Raw genomic sequence first — 14,449 nt, 5'->3', positions numbered from 1 at the left:
GAAGTAACGGAACGTGAGACTCAACTCACGAAAAAATGTCCTGGCTGTCGACGTTGCACATGAGATGCACTGAGCACTTGAGTAAAATAACGGAACTTGATGGCATAAAAGTTCGCTCCTACATCCCACTGGGCAGTGGTACCACTACTGGTGTCATTTACGATGTGGACGTCTCTCTTTCCAGCACAGACTTGCCAAGTCTGGTGAAACCAGCAGTAGATGACATCCCTATGTCGCGCATGGGCTCATCTCGCTGTTTAAAACTAACATTCAAGGGTGAATCTCTGCCCTCGCATGTCAAGGTAGGCCACTTTCGGCATCCTGTACGACCGTTCATTCCAAGGCCACTGCAATGCCACAAATGTATGAGGTTTGGACACGTAGAGAGAGAGAGAAATGTTTTAATGAAAAGCTGGAGATGTTTGCCTGGCTATTCGCCGTGTGTCAGAGCACGATAATTTGCACGCGCTACGCCGCACCACACGATGCAGACTCCTGTGATGCCACGGTACTCAAGTGCCGCAATCGCCTCGGGTCCCATGACGCTTCGTCAAATGAGTGCCCCAAGAAGCAGAAAGAAAACGAGATCCTAAAGCAGATGCTGCGAGACCGTTCGTCTTGTCGGGAAGCTGTTGCTGTCGTCAGAAAGCGACGCTCCCGACGCCGTAGAGGTTCAAGGAACTCTGTGAATCGCAGTTCACAGGTGACACCTCCTCCTCTGCTTCCTAGACCAGACACGCCCGAGTCGATTTCTCAGGACAAGACCGCACCAGAACACATGGACTCTGAAATGGCCGGCATTACCAAAGCTGCAGCCAGAGCCACAGCTAGAACCACAGCAACAGCCAAAGCCACAGCACAATCCACAGCGACTCCAATGGTCGCAGCAGACATTGACGGATTCAACGACAGCGCTGGTTCCCCACGACATGCCCGAGAAAGACCAGGACATTGCTGCGATGCTTCGCTCTCTTCTGGACGCCATACTCATGCTTTTGAAGAAGCTAAACACTCCGACAGCCCGAACTGCCCTGCAACTGCTGGAGATTGTCGATCCAGTGTTTTCAGCGCTTCAGTAATCACCACAGCTCGCCCATGGCCCTTTCAAATGCCGCTATTCTCCAATGGAATGTCAGAATGCTGATGTCATGTAGGTCAGAGAAGCTCCAGCCTCAGTGACTGATTGTACTCCTTTGCACTTGCAGTGCTCTCCTTCTCTCTCTCTTCCTCTTTCTATTCCCCATTCCTTATTCCCAGCGCAGAGAAGCAAACCGGACTTTCGTCTGGTTAACCTTCCTGCCTTTCCTCTTCTCCCTTTTTCTCTCTCTCTCTCTTTGAAATATGTGCAAAAGCACTGGCGTTACTCGTCGAGCAAAACTTGTAGAGAACACCGGAATGCCCATAGTAGTGACAATTACACGAATAAAAGCAATCTTTCGTCGAATACAGGCGCTTCGATGTTAACGCTATTAAACCTTCCGTTCCGGAATACAACAGCGACAGCTTTTCTTCTATGCAAGGGCGCGAGCCTTCCAAAGCTACTGAGGAGTGGAAGCAAATCCCTTTGCAGGATTTTCAACGAACAGTGAAAGGTACACGAAAGGCTTTGCGACATTGAGTCCTGCCGGGCATTGAAGAAGAACAATTTATTTTTTTTTATCCGCCCCTCGAAAGTTTACTTTGATCGATGACTTCGAGTGTCAGACACAGAAGACGGAAGCTGCCTCACTTTTGGAGAATAAGTTTGGCGTGGCGAAGCAAAAGCAACGCGAAACATTAAAGAGAATTAAGTCAGGCTGGTTCCGGAGAACAACAAGCAATTACAATAGCTTTTTCGCGCGGGGAATGCAAGCGCACGAGAAAGTCGCCGCGCAAAGTTCAAGCGCACCTTGCTTAACCCATATATTCCCAGTGTCCTAAATATAGGACGCTTTTCTTTGATGCACTCCAACATCGCTATTTCTTTAGCTGATGACTAGCGCCACCTACAGAACATCAAGCCGGTATCATTCTCAACGTGTGCAAACCTATACATTGCTTGCTTTTCATGCTGCCATGTGCCCACCGCTTTCCCCGGGCAAACGCGTGCTTTGTATGAAAGACGTCATGGAGGAAGAAGTGCAATGTCGGTGTGCACGTGAAATGTTTCAAGGCTTACCACACCCGCACATAGCACCCCTAACGCCCGGTGTCCTATATGCAGACGGCTTGAAAACAGTGTTGCGTTTGCCTGGCAGTAAATAAAAAACTTGTGCTTTCTTTTGAGGGTAGAAGTGAACTTTTTTGTGAAAAAGAAGATATTTGTTTTGTCTTTTTTTTTCTGAATTTGGGCATAAATGGGTTAATAAAAAAGGCGCTTTCTTGATAACATAAAGCGACCGCTGAAGCGTCAAGCTCAGATATATGGCGGGTTGTGTAACAACGCTTTCAGTATCATGGCCGAAGTATTCCCATACGAGTCTATACCTTCAGCTAAACTTTTTAAAGAGACGATCAGCTCGAAAAAACGCACTTAATAAACAGCGTCGAAAAGAGCACAGCATAAACATATATTTCGAAGAATTTATAGTCATTGAGTTCTCAGACGCGCGATAAGTCTGAAGTCGATTTTCCTCGGCGCTGGTTTTTAATACATCAAACAAGCGCGGGTTGTTACATGCAAATTCGTGGTATGGTGCACGAAATATGCAAACGAACGATTCTTGGGTTAGTAGTTAGCAAAAACCTTGGTCGTGTGCCAATGCGAGTGCACGAAATGACAGTTGAGTCTGTTGAGCAAACAGTGGTGTGACAAGGCTATTCTTTTCAGGCTAAAGAAGAAGAAGGAAAGGAAAAAAAAAAGGTAGAGATGAAAATGTACACGGAGAGCTTACTGTAATTTTCATGCATGATAGGCAGGTACAAACAGACAGACAGATACACACGTACGCAGACGCACATAGGAAAGCTCACACAAAGGCCCACACACAAGCGCGCGCGCGCACACGCGCAGCCATCTCCGTTTGCATGAGAGAGAGAGAGAGAGACCAACGCGCATGCGCATGAAGAAGCGGCAACGTCTGGGATCGCAACCAAAGCCGTTTCTTTTCGTCAAATTACACGCAAAGAGTGTGTCACCGCGTGCCCTCCCACCAGCAAGCGTTTTGTGTCAGCAGGGATTTCAGCCGTGTTCGCATTTTCCCATTCGTTTCCTGCGCCCACCGCGACGCTGCGGTCTCGACCATTTCGGCTTCGTGCTTTCTGTCCGCGGGACGGCACGCTACCAGAATGTTCATCTCGCATTCATCTCGTTCATGCAGGGAACCATTCAGACGGAACACACGTGCTGAATGAAAAACGTGCATACAGACGATTTGTATGCGAAACTTTCGTCTTCGCAGAGGTAAAGCAAGAGCGAATAGGCGAGCCAGACAGAAAAAAAAAGAAACGTCGCGAGATAGAAGTGAACGGCGAACTAATGTCACAACCGCTTTCAGTTTTCAATTTCGATTACCACTGCAGATGACGTGGAACGCCCTAGACTGCGGCGAAAAGTGAAAATGCCAGATGCACGTAAATAACAGCATTGAAGCGAAACAACTAGCTTTCAATCAGAGAACAGAAATCATTGATGAATAATAATAAAAAAGCATCGCTGTGTAATAGAAAGCCGCTGAATTTTGCTTCTAATTTTTTTTTTTATGTTAGCTTTGAGGGAACGCAACGACACTCCGAATCTGGTCCTTATCTGCTGCGACTAACATCACGAAACCAGCAGGTATGGAAGTGGTGGATATGTTCCCTTGTAACTTTAGGAAGATGGAAAAAAAAAAACAAGAAACGGAAATGAGGGAAACGTCGCAGAAAGAGCACGCAGTGCCTCGCTTTTCAGCTGAAATGGCAAAAAAAAACTGCGTCGGGATGCTTTATCATTCCCAGCGCAGGCTTGGCCTTTTCTTCTTCTACCTCTTTCGTACTGCCAGTGAGAGGAAGAGAGAATTCAATTCGAGAAGTAATAACGTATTGCTTTCTATACGTTACAAAACGGGGCATGAACGACAGGCTGTTGCGGATAACGGGGCGAAAAGAGGCACGCCGCGAGGCGTCCAAATGAAATGGCAGCGCTGGCTGTGCTTTGGGCATTATCTAGGAAGATTACAAAAGGAGAGAATGAAAATTCCAGCTCCGGATTTGTTGCACTTGGTACTTTCAATGTTGCAAAGCTTACAAGTGTCACCAAACTACATTCCACGAACTTGCTAGAAGAAAGGACAATTTTGAGATTGTTGTAATTGTTGTGATTTTTCGTCTGTGTGCGGATAGGTACACTGCGATGTTTTTGGCCCAGGACACATTTTTGATACGTGCTTCAGAACAAAATTAGAATTACGGTGCGCCTTTTAATAAACTGACATGCTTGTGAATTGAATCATATTAAACACAGGACATTTCAAAGGGTGATTGAAGCAACGAATGATTAAAGAATGCGAATAATATTTGGAATAAAAAATATTAGGAGGGAGGAGGGTAGGTTCTTCTGGAGATGCGTGCTGTACTGTAGCTGTGTGCTGCGCTCTGTACGTGAAATTGCAAAGTCCTCCATTGTCCACAGTCTCTACACTGCCTTATCGTTGCGTTATAACCTCAGTGTTGCAGAACAGCATTTCTTTAAAGAGCTTAAATAAAGTAAGGATGACGGAAGAATAAAGTTTACTTAAAAGGTCATGGCGCAGTTACCAACTTATGGTACATTATTGTTAGGGAACGGACTCCCTGATCAATCGACTTAATTTAATTACGCATAAATGTTATCAACATAGAAATCAGAAGCAGTAATGTAAGCGTGGTAATGCGAACAATTAGCCCCCTCCGAAAGCTTTCTGCACCTAACGTGGTTTTGCACTGCCTCCAAGATCGGAGACATTGCAAGTTTCCTGCGCCTCACCTTGTCTTGTACAGACTCCTTGATCGACCCACCTTTACCAAGCGACGATTTCATGCGATGACGTCACGACGACGTCGCAACTTTGCCGAACTGTGATGTGATATACTGACGTCATCACGTCATGATTTTTTTTTTTGCTTCACTCGTGTTGACGCCCACGCCGCTGGACGTCGACGCCACCGAGTGTCGATCTTCACGTTTGACGAAGCATCTAAGGCTTTCGCCTTAATAAAATGATCGCATTTTTTTTCTAACAAAAAGAACGGGATGCATACGTTAGCACTCGCCGACAAAGTCGGTGGTGGGGAGCGCGATAGTGCTGGTGGAAGAAAGCGGAGCAGTTGACGCGGGAAGTAACCGATGCTGTGCATTCTCGCACCACGTTTATGCGCAATAACGCACTATGTAAGAAGACTCGGTGTAAGTGGACGGGAGAGTAGCTCCGTAAAGTTGCAAGTGCCGCGACACGCTATAGACGCCGTAAATGCCCGCCCAAGGCGCCGGGCTGCAAACAAAAACGCCGCCGCGACACAGTGTGTACGCGCTCGCTGCGGAGGAGGATATTCATCGGCCAACCCCCACTCGGTCCACCGTAATTGAGCGTACACGTGCGCGGGGGCCACGCACCTTCCGTTCCTTTCGAGGAGCGCTTCGTGGAGAAGCAGCAACGGCAGCCTGCCGCGATAAGGTAGCGTTCTGGCCACGCAGCTACTGTGCTATAGCGGCGATACTTTAAAGAAGTGAAGAAAGAGGGGGCGAAAGAAAGTTCGATGCGGCCGCCGGCACCGTCGCCCGTGCTCGGACTATTAGCGCCCCGAAAGCAGCACACATGGCTTCGCTTATCGCCGAAGGGGCCTGCCGGACAAAGGGAAACAAGGCGGGTCATATCGACAACGTTTTCGCCGTCTTCATTGTGCTCGTGGGAGCGGCGTCGCGATCTTTCCTTCTCTCTTTCGCTCTCTCTTGTGCCAACCTTTTCTTTTTAGCGTATTCTTCGAGTCCGGTGGTGCGCGATAAAAATGGAACGCTTGAATACGAAATCAATGGCGTTGAAGGGAGCAGCGGTGTACAGGCTGAAGGGAAGGGGTGGAACGAGGCTGGTTTCGGCGTGTTCGTACCCTCTCATCGATGTGTAACTGGGCGGAAAAGAACGGCGTCGTCGACATCCTACCGGCTTCTGGTCCTTTGTTCCTCTTCACATCGGTTGTGCTTGCTCGTCTTGTTGCGCGGGATAAGACGATAGGTTCGAAAAAAAAAAGTCATTTAACGACAAAATGTGGTGTACAATGTAAAAACCGCGACTTAGGTCGTACCGTTGAACGCAAGTAGAAGACAATATTTAGTTTTCTTTTTGAGGCCTAACAGTAATCGTTGGCGCTGCTATGGCTGGGCGCAGCAGACACGATTTTCTTTTAATTTATTAATCGACAACGCTATATCGTAGCGTAGGCGCGAGCTTATGTTCCCCTCTCGAGCTGGGCGTATCGTATCACCGTTACTAATCTGCCCTGTTATAACAGCAAGACCACATTGCCAGAATATCAAAGTCTGTTCAAAGCAAAAGAAAAAAAAAGTGTAAAGGCTACCCTAATCTTTGACTTCGCTGTCTGGCAGTGACACTCGCAGGTCGGCGTTCGTGTGTCCTGGTGTATACATCGGGTTAAACTTGGGTATCGCGCGCTGCCGGAGCTGATCCCAAAGGCCACGTAGAAAGAAGCGGGTGGTTGAGATCTGTTCCGTCATGTGCCGCAACGGTCCCAGCTGTTCCTAAGCGTTCGATTAGCTCTATCAATTAACTTTCATTAATTAATGCGATAGTTAATTTGCTCTTATCTCAAGAAAAGTCGCGCTCCGATATTGTAGGTATCCAATATAACTCCACTCAAACCAGATACCCCGATTTCTATTCTTCAGCCAACTTATTATGAATATTCTTAAAATCGGAAGCAAGTGTTATACCGGAAGAGAAACAAGAATGGCACTCTGTGCTCATACAACTAAAAGAAAAGGCCTTTTTGCTGTTTATACGCACCGCAATCTGTACCGCGCAACTTAGCATGTACAGACGGATCCACTGTTAAAGGGAACACTTGCGTGCAGGGCATGTTAGGATTTCGCTCTCTTGCAAAAACACAGTGGCTTAGATCTGCATAAAACTACAGGTGGCTGACTGAACTGACTGACTGAACTGACTGACTGACTGACTGACTGACTGAACTGACTGACTGACTGACTGAACTGACTGACTGAACTGACTGACTGAACTGACTGAACTGAACTGACATAAAAAAACAGACTGATTGAGCCGAAAGCTTCTTTTTTTGCGCATGTCGGTGTCGATGTAGTCGGAAAATGCAAAGCATTGACCAAGTACTCAGGATGTTAGGTTGAAAGCTGTTTATTGATCAAGCTGGCGCGTGCCGACGTATGTTTCTTCGAGTACAAAAGCATCAAACAGGAGGACCAGGGCCATCGGGTGGATCTTCTTGTCGTATTTCTTTAGTGGAGGACACGCTCGCCACTTGTAGCGCCACATGCGGTGGTTGAAGGCCTCGTCATCTGGAAACACCTCGTTGTTCGAGAGCACAATGACGGGCGTCCTGGAAATGGTCTGATCAGCCGAGTACTTGACCGCCACCGAATCTACGTCACCACCAAAAATTTTTTTAACAGTATCAAAAGCAGACGACTCACAGTTTGGCTCGTTCCACACCAGGATGCGACGGCCCACGGTGTCCTGAAGTGGAAAGCTAGTGTAGCGGTTAAAGTTGCGGATCGTACCGCGGTTAATGTAAAAGGAAAGAACGGGGTCAAAAAAAAAGTTTTTTCCTGCACTCGGAGGGGACACAATCTCCATACAGTTTTTCTTGGGGACCGCCTTCTCGACCAGGCTATATAGGTTGTTTACAAAGGCCGACACTTCCTCGTGGATGCCATTAAACTGAAAGTTTAATAGTTCCATCATGGCATCAAACGACGCGGGCACATCCATGTAAAAGGTAGCGAGGTCACCGTGTGGGGCATCAAAGAGAGGCTGGGTGTTCTGGTACATTTCAATAAAGTCCAAGGTGGTGTACGAGCACATTTCGTCATTAAACACCTGGATAGCTCGCTGCAGGCGCTTGTCGTCCAGGCGAATGAACCGAAACACCGGGTCTGCCAGCCACTTGGGGGTGCGCACAATGTTTGTCAACGGCGATACGGGGTTTTCGCGTAGCCACTCGTAGATGGATTCTTCCGACGCTCCTTTTGAACGTTTTCGGCACTTTGCACCCGTTCTTGGGCGTACCTCGTCAGTGTCTCCACCGCTCGTCTGACCTCCATGGGCGTCGTCACATGCAACTGAATGCGGAAGTTTCGGGTGCAGTATTTCCAAAACTCGCCCGGGCTCGTGTCCAGAACCTTCGAGTTGTCCCAAAACTTCATCTCTAACGTCGCGACCCCAATCATTTCCTCCCATTTAATGTATTCCAATACTCGGGGCTCACTATTGAAATACTTGACGAGATGGTAGAGGTCCCATGCACTGGCGCTTGTAGACCAAATTGACGAGCGATTTGGTCGTCTGACGAAGCCAGCGAAGATAACACATCGGCATGTGCCGTTGCTCCAGCTGCAGTCGTGTAAGACGTGGACGTGTGGGAGTGTAGTTCCTCGTGTGTGGAGTGCGACGGCAGCGATTCCGTACTGGGTGGGCCCTTGCTCGAATCCTCTGATAATGTCGTGACAAATTGTCTCAGCTTCTCCGTCGTCTCGAGCGGGAAACACATCATGCACAAGCTTTCTTCGTTTTGGAACTGACTGTAGCTGCAGTGCCCAGCGTGGAGGGGGTTGTAAACCTTTTCCATCTCCTCCAGCCCCTGGTTCGGACATGTTTGGATCTGATACTTCTCCCACGCCTCGATCAGGTTCCGCAAATGCCGCCAGGGTTTCATTAATGTCATAGGTACTGTTCTCGTCGCTCGAACCAATAAACTTTGTAGTTTGTCCCTGGGAATATAGATGGCGTCACCAAAAAATAATTCCAAATGGTAATATAGGGGTACCTCATCTTCTGTTTCTTGATCGTCAAGCTGACGTTTGCGTGATTCTGCCATGGTCTCTATTAAAAAGCAGAAAAATGCAAGAATTCAGAATATAGCATAGCTAAGCGAAAAAAAAAAGTCTTACCGAAGGCGTCTTGAGTGTCCGCTTGAGGTCCTCCTGAGTGGACAGCCTGTTGAAGACTGTGAGTTCTGAGCTGCTGCAGACCTCTTTATATACCCCTCGCGGCGGCCTTGGAAGCCCTTTAAAATTAGTGTAAAAACCCGTCTAGAACTAGTTACGATTGCGCGACAACTAGTTAGTTCTCCTGCATGGCGCTCAGTGGAATATAAATGAGTTTTTTTTCTTCTACAACAAAGGCGCTTTTTAAACACGTATTTTCCTTGTATGTCGTTGTCGTTGTAGTTCCACTCAGAAAAAGTATATATATATATATATATTTAAATATCCCTTTTTAGGCTTCGACGACAACGACAACGACATGGCTTTATTTTTTTTTGTATGTCGTTGTCGTTGTAGTTCCACTCAGAAAAAGTATATATATATATATATTTAAAAATATCCCTTTTTAGGCTTCGACGACAACGACAACGGCGCAGCATTGTAAAGTAAATAAGAAACGAAACAAAAGTTGTGCTTTTTTATTTTGCTTTTATTAAACAGAACGATCTATTGTGGGAAAAATGGCACCGAGCGTAGGGTTCTTGAAGCAACTTCTTTTGATGCATTAATTTGCGCTTGCGCAATCTTCTGCAGCTCTGCCTTGTGTTCGGTAACTTCGGACTCCGTGCGAGCGAGGTTGACTGGACGTCCGTGACGTGTGAGGCTGTTGTAACTTGCTTTGATGTTTTCGTTGGAGTGACGCAAATAAGGCCCCACGTTCGATGGCAAAGTAACACTGTCGGCAACTATGGTGTCAACGTCAGAGTGAACGACGAGTTCTGTGTCAATTTGAAAAAAGGCGGCAATGTCTTGAAAGGTTTCAGTACTGCCTGGGTCGTCCTTGTTAGACTTGCTTACTGCCAATACCCCAAAACTCAACTCGGTTGAATAGTTGAGTGCGCCATCGTTTTTAAACCTCGGGTGAAGTAAGTATTTTCCATAGGGTCCAAATACTTCACGTGGCGCGTGCGCATATCGTCGGGTCGAAGTCGCATGGTGATGTTGGTATCTGGCTTTTGCTCGTACGATTCGTAGTTTGACATGTTGCTAGTGGTGTAGGACACAACGTCAGCAGGCAGGCCAAGGTGTGTACGAGTTAGCAACTCGTTGCCCGCGTTATAAGTGGGACCCATCTTTAGCCATGCGTCACTTCCAAACTGGTACTCATAGTTGACTATAGGTGTGCCCACGTGACCTTTGAACGGAAACTGGTTTACGAACTTGGTCAAGCGGGGACTAGCCTTGTGAATGTGAATAAAGTCGTAAGCAAAGTTGTGACGTGGTACACCCATGCACGCAGGTATGCTCTTTTCGTCATCGCCATCGTCATCCTCGTTTCCGGGTGTGATCTTTAGACCCCAGTAGCTCTTAGCCAGATCCGAGTGGTCCTTCTCCTGAAATGGTAAATAAGACTGTGGCTTCATCGGGTTGTTTGTCTCGCCTTTCTTCACACGACACATGCCGGTATCCAAGTAGTGGTTCAGTCCGACGGAGCTAAGGCCATAAACTAGCATGTCAGAGTTGACGGGTTGGACAACCGAAGAGCCCGTCTTCCATGGCGTGCGTAAACCATGAGGGGTTACCTTGACAGAGCAGCTAACAGCTCTTGTGTGAGCTGGTAGGTTAAGGTAGGTGCCGTGAGGAATGTAAAGATACGGCCGGTCCACTGGCAAGCGCGACAGGCTAGTCAGAACTCCTGGAAACGTTTTCTCGGTGTCATAAACTAAATTGGTCTTCAGCATTGCGTAGGCCCATGTGGTGAGTATTTTGCTGTCACGGAAGACTGTGACCACTCCGTGGTCGCGAGGTACGCGCAAAATCTGCTGAACGAGCTCTGTCGAATTTTCACCGTCACCTCCAACTCCTGCTCCGCCTGGACGGGTGGGGGCGTCTGAGTGCATCTGCTGCGACATCCCTTGGGTGTCGCCGGTATTTGAGTCAGGCTGGTATCGCTTTGCGTCTGCTGTATCTGATTCCCCGTTATGTGCACGTTTCCGTCTATCTCCTGGCATTCCATAGAGACTACGGCCCAAGACGTATTGTTCCACAATATTCTTCGTGCCCAGACCAACTGCACCTAATGCGGAGTGCCAGTTACCCGTGCGTCTAAAGTCGTTCAAGAAGAGAGCCGCAGATGCCTGATCAGCAGCAAAGACGTCCTCGTGGCTCCTGGCCCGCTCGTAGGCTTCGTCGTGCGACTTGGCTATGCCGTCGTCCTCGTCCACCGGAGCTCCGTTGCGCTGTAGATTCCCGGGACCCAGGTACCGGTGGCCTGGGAACAAAGGCATACTACTCTGGTTAGGAGATATACACATGGTAGCGGTAGCGACATCGACGACAGCTACACTCTTAGCCGCCTCTATTTAATTGACTGAACTGACTGACTGACTGACTGACTGAACTGACTGACTGAACTGACTGACTGACTGACTGACTGACTGACTGACTGACTGACTGACTGACTGAACTGACTGACTGAACTGACTGACTGAATGACATAAAAAAAAGACTGATTGAGCCGACACCTTTTTTTTGCGCTTGTCGGTGTCGGTGTAGTCGGAAAATGCAAAGTCCTGCCTCTTTTTGACAGACTCGTGCAGTGCATGAACAATGTTTCCCTGTGCACTTGTTGTTAGAGAGCCAGCAAAATGAAAGGTGCTCATTGGAGTGTTCCTTTTAACAGTGGACCGTACTCTACGTGTCTCAGTCTCCTGGGGAATGTTTGATAACACGATTACGTCACTAGGACACGAAAGGGCAACCACGTACCTATACAGCATTGTATGTGCCGATTTATCATCGTAAACGTTGAACGCTTCACTCTCAATGCTCTTTTTGTATATAAATCGTAGAGCACGATGCAATCACGAATTCTGAAATCAGCACAAGTTAGTTGATGAACAACACCGCACTGTAAATGCGATAAATTCTGTTGTGAGTGCTGAGTAAAGTTCATGCTTACGTACCACTTCATTGTCATTGCTTTTCTTCTCATCAGAACTGCCAGCTTGTTCAGACGAAATAAGCAGTGCTTGGAGCTTCGGCGAAAAAAAATAATATGGACCGGTGGCGAGTAATGGGTTTTAGCCAATTTTTGTGGCACATACCCGTTTATGATGTACCGTGACTACGACATGACACGCCGAAGTGACGATGATATGACACGCCGACAAGCCGAGACCCTAAGGTGCTTCGCCTTTAAAAACAAAAAAAAAACAAAAAAAACGCCGAATAACACTTGAAACTTCCGAAGAGCTCCAACATTATAACTGCGTCGCGCGTGTGAGACGAAAGCTAAAGCAAACATTAAATCACAGACAATTACCGTGTAACGCGCAGAATCTTACACACTCTTTAAAAAAATATCGACCTTTCATCAAAGACCGACTTTTCTTTCTTGTCCTTTCGCGCATCACAGGTGACGAATAAATAACGCGAGCAGCAATAAAGGTGGCGTTGCAGTTAGGGTGCCCAAAACTCTACAACGGTGTCTCGCATCCTTGTACGCCCTGACGAAAAGAAATCGAGCCCGCTCGAAAACCAGCTCATTGTTACTTGATTCCAAAACCAAGCTTAACTGGATGCCTGACTGCTCGGTAAATGGGGGAGAAAAAAAGAAGCGCTAATCGGGAACCGGAAGACATCGATCCTCTTCGAACGAAGGCGGAAGCAAAAGGAAAAGCCCGAGGCGGGCAGGTTTAGGGGAAGACGGGATGCGAGGGTTGATGGAGGGAGGGGCGGGTCTTCCTTTCAACGCGAGCCGCCTTTGTCTTTGCCAAGTGTCGCAAGTACAAAACGTGTTCCGTAATTAGCGTCTAAGAGATAAATAGGGCTTCTTGTGGCCTCGAGGTGCCGGTCGATCAAAGTACACCGCAGGGCGCATGGAAGTTGAAAGTGGGAGCAAGGAATAGTGGAGAGATGTAGGGAGGGGCAGTTGAAAATTCGATTCTCGTACATCCGCCGCTTCAATTAAAAGCTCGACATTTACCGTTACGCTACGCAGCCTGCTCGCGAAGGTTCCGGGTCACGAGTAGCCTTCTGCCCGTTGTATGTTTGTGAATATATGCCCGGTCGCTGCGACGTAATCGAAGAAGTTAGCATCGGAGGCTAATTCAATGGAGAACTTGTGCGAGTGGTTGAGGCCCAAGCGATAGAGCGGTGAAGGCGGAGAAGAGGTGAAGATTTCAGTACTTTGTCCTTGTAGCGGTCGTCAGGAAAGCGAGCGCTAGACTGTTGGGACAGAAGCGCTACACCTTTTTAAAAAAGAATGTCTTCTTTTTCGTTTTTATAGGTGCTGTTTTGTGAAGATTCTCTTCGGCAAAACGACGCGCAATACTTCTTTTGTCGATTAATCGTGAAGTTGAACGACCCAAGGACCGCAGCAGTATTCAGCTTATATTTCTAGACCTCATAAAACGCCTCGTCGTGTAGCGTATGAAGATGACAGTCTTGCCATCCGGACAGCATTATGAGCCTCATATGGCAGTTCTCTTAGAGGGGATATCTCAGTATGTCGCCTCGTGTGCCCGCGATCTGCGATGCTACAAAAGCATTGCAGTGCTTCTCGTTAAAGAGATCACGGTTTGAGTTAAGGAAACGTGCAATTTTTTTTCCAACCCACAAAGAGCACTGCACGCAGGGGAAGGAGCTGTGTGTTTAGGGGAGTGAAAGACAGAAGAGAGCAGAAAGGAGAGGTCGGCCAGCTTTTGGAGATGACTACCCATACACTACCGAGCACCAGGTCAGGGTGCCTGGCTTCCCTATAGAAATACCGGTGGGTGCCCGACGGCAGAGGGAATCGAAACCAGTACCTCCTACACTGGAGGCAGGTGCTCTGCTACTTCACGAAATCTGTGACCACTTGATATGCTTCAGCCTATAACACCATCTGCGACGAGCTCGATAATGAACGCTTCTTCGAGCGCACATGTCTGTGGGAAATGCAAACTGCTCCTTTCCTCCACAAGTGCATTCCCCTTTCTCCTTACCCAGTGCATGGTAGCCATGTAGGCTCAACCTGCTTATTTCTAATGATTCATCTCTCTCTAAATTTGATTTGGCATAAAGCTATGGATGTGCCTTATGGTCACAATCCTATTCTACCACTGCCCTGGCCTTATGCTATCAGCATGCAACTATGACCGCTGCAACCATGCAGTGTTTCAACGGGCAGCTCGATGGTTGGACGGGCATAGTCTTTTGACACTGGCGCACTTTAAGGCACAACGTAGAGCAGAGTACACACAGGTACCGTCCTTGTTCTTCACTGAAAGCGATATCGTAAGTTAAATGATGATAGAGGTACACTCAAATCAGAAT

The 14,449-nt window shown here is 47.7% G+C and overlaps 2 protein-coding genes across 2 annotated transcripts; both read right to left on the bottom strand.

Annotated features, from left to right (window-relative positions):
• Positions 1–7,314: 7,314 nt before the first annotated feature.
• On the bottom strand, positions 7,315–9,134 carry LOC119388372 (uncharacterized). Its single transcript, XM_037656074.2, is given in 3 exon segments — positions 7,315–8,345; positions 8,348–9,026; positions 9,095–9,134. Coding segments are annotated over 2 exon segments (1,473 nt in total). The 5' UTR covers positions 8,798–9,026; positions 9,095–9,134; the 3' UTR covers positions 7,315–7,322.
• Positions 9,135–9,890: 756 nt separating this feature from the next.
• LOC119386374 (uncharacterized) lies at positions 9,891–11,222 on the bottom strand. The gene is made up of 2 exons (XM_049414325.1): positions 10,157–11,222; positions 9,891–9,909 (listed from the first exon to the last, which is right to left on the bottom strand). Exons 1-2 carry the CDS (start codon positions 11,140–11,142, stop codon positions 9,891–9,893), a joined length of 1,005 nt encoding a protein of 334 aa, XP_049270282.1. The 5' UTR covers positions 11,143–11,222.
• Between the last annotated feature and the right edge of the window lie 3,227 nt (positions 11,223–14,449).

Source organism: Rhipicephalus sanguineus, chromosome 3, assembly GCF_013339695.2.
Source record: "Rhipicephalus sanguineus isolate Rsan-2018 chromosome 3, BIME_Rsan_1.4, whole genome shotgun sequence".
NCBI lineage: Eukaryota > Metazoa > Arthropoda > Arachnida > Ixodida > Ixodidae > Rhipicephalus > Rhipicephalus sanguineus.
Note: the sequence above shows the minus strand (reverse complement) of the source record. Positions and strands in the feature narration are given on the sequence as shown.

Coding starts and splice junctions, on each gene's coding strand:
- LOC119386374 (XM_049414325.1), bottom strand. CDS start 11,142: ATGCCAGGAGATAGACGGAAACGTGCACATAACGGGGAATCAGATACA.